The sequence below is a fragment of the Daphnia magna genome, linkage group LG1 (assembly GCF_020631705.1).
Source record: "Daphnia magna isolate NIES linkage group LG1, ASM2063170v1.1, whole genome shotgun sequence".
Taxonomy (NCBI): Eukaryota; Metazoa; Arthropoda; class Branchiopoda; order Diplostraca; family Daphniidae; genus Daphnia; species Daphnia magna.
Genome location: NC_059182.1, coordinates 10038372 through 10039714, shown reverse-complemented (window position 1 = coordinate 10039714; position 1343 = coordinate 10038372). Strand labels below are relative to the sequence as shown.

Sequence of the window (1343 nt, the reverse complement as noted above, 5' to 3'; positions counted from 1 at the left end):
ACACAGAATTAGTTAGTGGCGTCTTCCGACCGCAAGGAATTCAGCGCCTCCAGCGCCCCCAAGCGAGCCTCCAGTCGGGATTCCACGCTAGAGTACAGGATCTCGGGGTAAAAATCCGAACGTCGCGGATGAGGATGGTAAACATCCTCACCCGACTCCATCCACCACAGAAGCCGCGCGTAGTTGTGGGAATAGAGATCACGATAACGGGCGTAGCCAGGATACGTGCTAGATGGGGAGAAAAAGAAAATAAAAAGAAAAAAAATGTGTCCAAAGCAAATAACAAACTTACCTGTAGTAAAAGTCACCTAGCTCCCAAACTTCTCCAGCAAAGGGAATGAAGTCCAAACAGGCATCCGTTTCCTTGGCATCGATTAGAAGCGCCTCGAAAAGCTTCTGGTCTAACACATCCAGTCGGCAGTGACGGCTCACAGGGTCGCAAAAAACAATTTCGGCGAACTGCACAACGGCAACGTCGAAATACCTCCGGTTCTCCAGAATTTCAGAAAAGGTGAACATCTTGGAGGACCTGTATTCAGCAAAGACCAAAAAACTACTGTGCCGGCAGAAGGATGCACCCGAGTTTTATTCAGTTTCAATAACCTTCACGGATCAAATTATTACCTATCAGTTCCAAAAATTTTTTTTTTCCCTTTCAATTTTTATCGGGGTTATAGTTAGCGTTAACAAGAGTGACCTTCCAGCCATTATCACGGGTAGATTAGTACAGTCGGGTCGCCTGTCTTGAAGAAGGGGGACCTGTCGCGGGTGAAAAGGGGTAAACATTATCTCCTAACACAGATGATTCACCCGCTCGTTGGACTATGTTGCGAGCGTGGGAATGATTCATCTTAAGTTATCTGTACTAAAGAAGATACGGAGACATGCGCTCCGGAAAAGGGCGTATATTGTATTTCGGTATAAATACCAGCGTAAAATTCAGTTAAAGGGTAGTTCCCTGGAGTCTTCAGACGCTCTCCGAGTTTGGTATGGTCATCCCTTATTGTTATTAGTTAAAAGTGAATAATTGCCTAGATTTGAGGTCATCACTACTTGTATTGGTTTATGTTCATGTGACACAATACAAAGCCAGTGTGACAATATTCTCGTTTCTCGTCATTTATCAGCAATCTTGTATCGTGTATGATTTTAAGTGATACTGTTATTTATCCAGAAATATAACTAATCCAGATGTTAACTAAAGCTTATGTTAAAATCAACTATATGTTTTCGTATATAAATTTTTTTAAGGGGTGGCAAAGCCGGGAAAAAAAATTTGCATTCCTGTCATTTTAGGGTCGGGGAGGCCCTGGTCACGTTATCAATGTGAGTGAAATTTTATA

At 42.9% G+C, this 1343-nt stretch overlaps 1 protein-coding gene across 1 annotated transcript; it reads right to left on the bottom strand.

Annotated features, from left to right (window-relative positions):
* LOC123471557 lies at positions 1-519 on the bottom strand. Its single transcript, XM_045173165.1, has 2 exons — positions 293-519; positions 1-228 (listed from the first exon to the last, which is right to left on the bottom strand). Exons 1-2 carry the CDS (start codon positions 517-519, stop codon positions 9-11), a joined length of 447 nt encoding a protein of 148 aa, XP_045029100.1. The 3' UTR covers positions 1-8.
* Positions 520-1343: the final 824 nt, after the last annotated feature.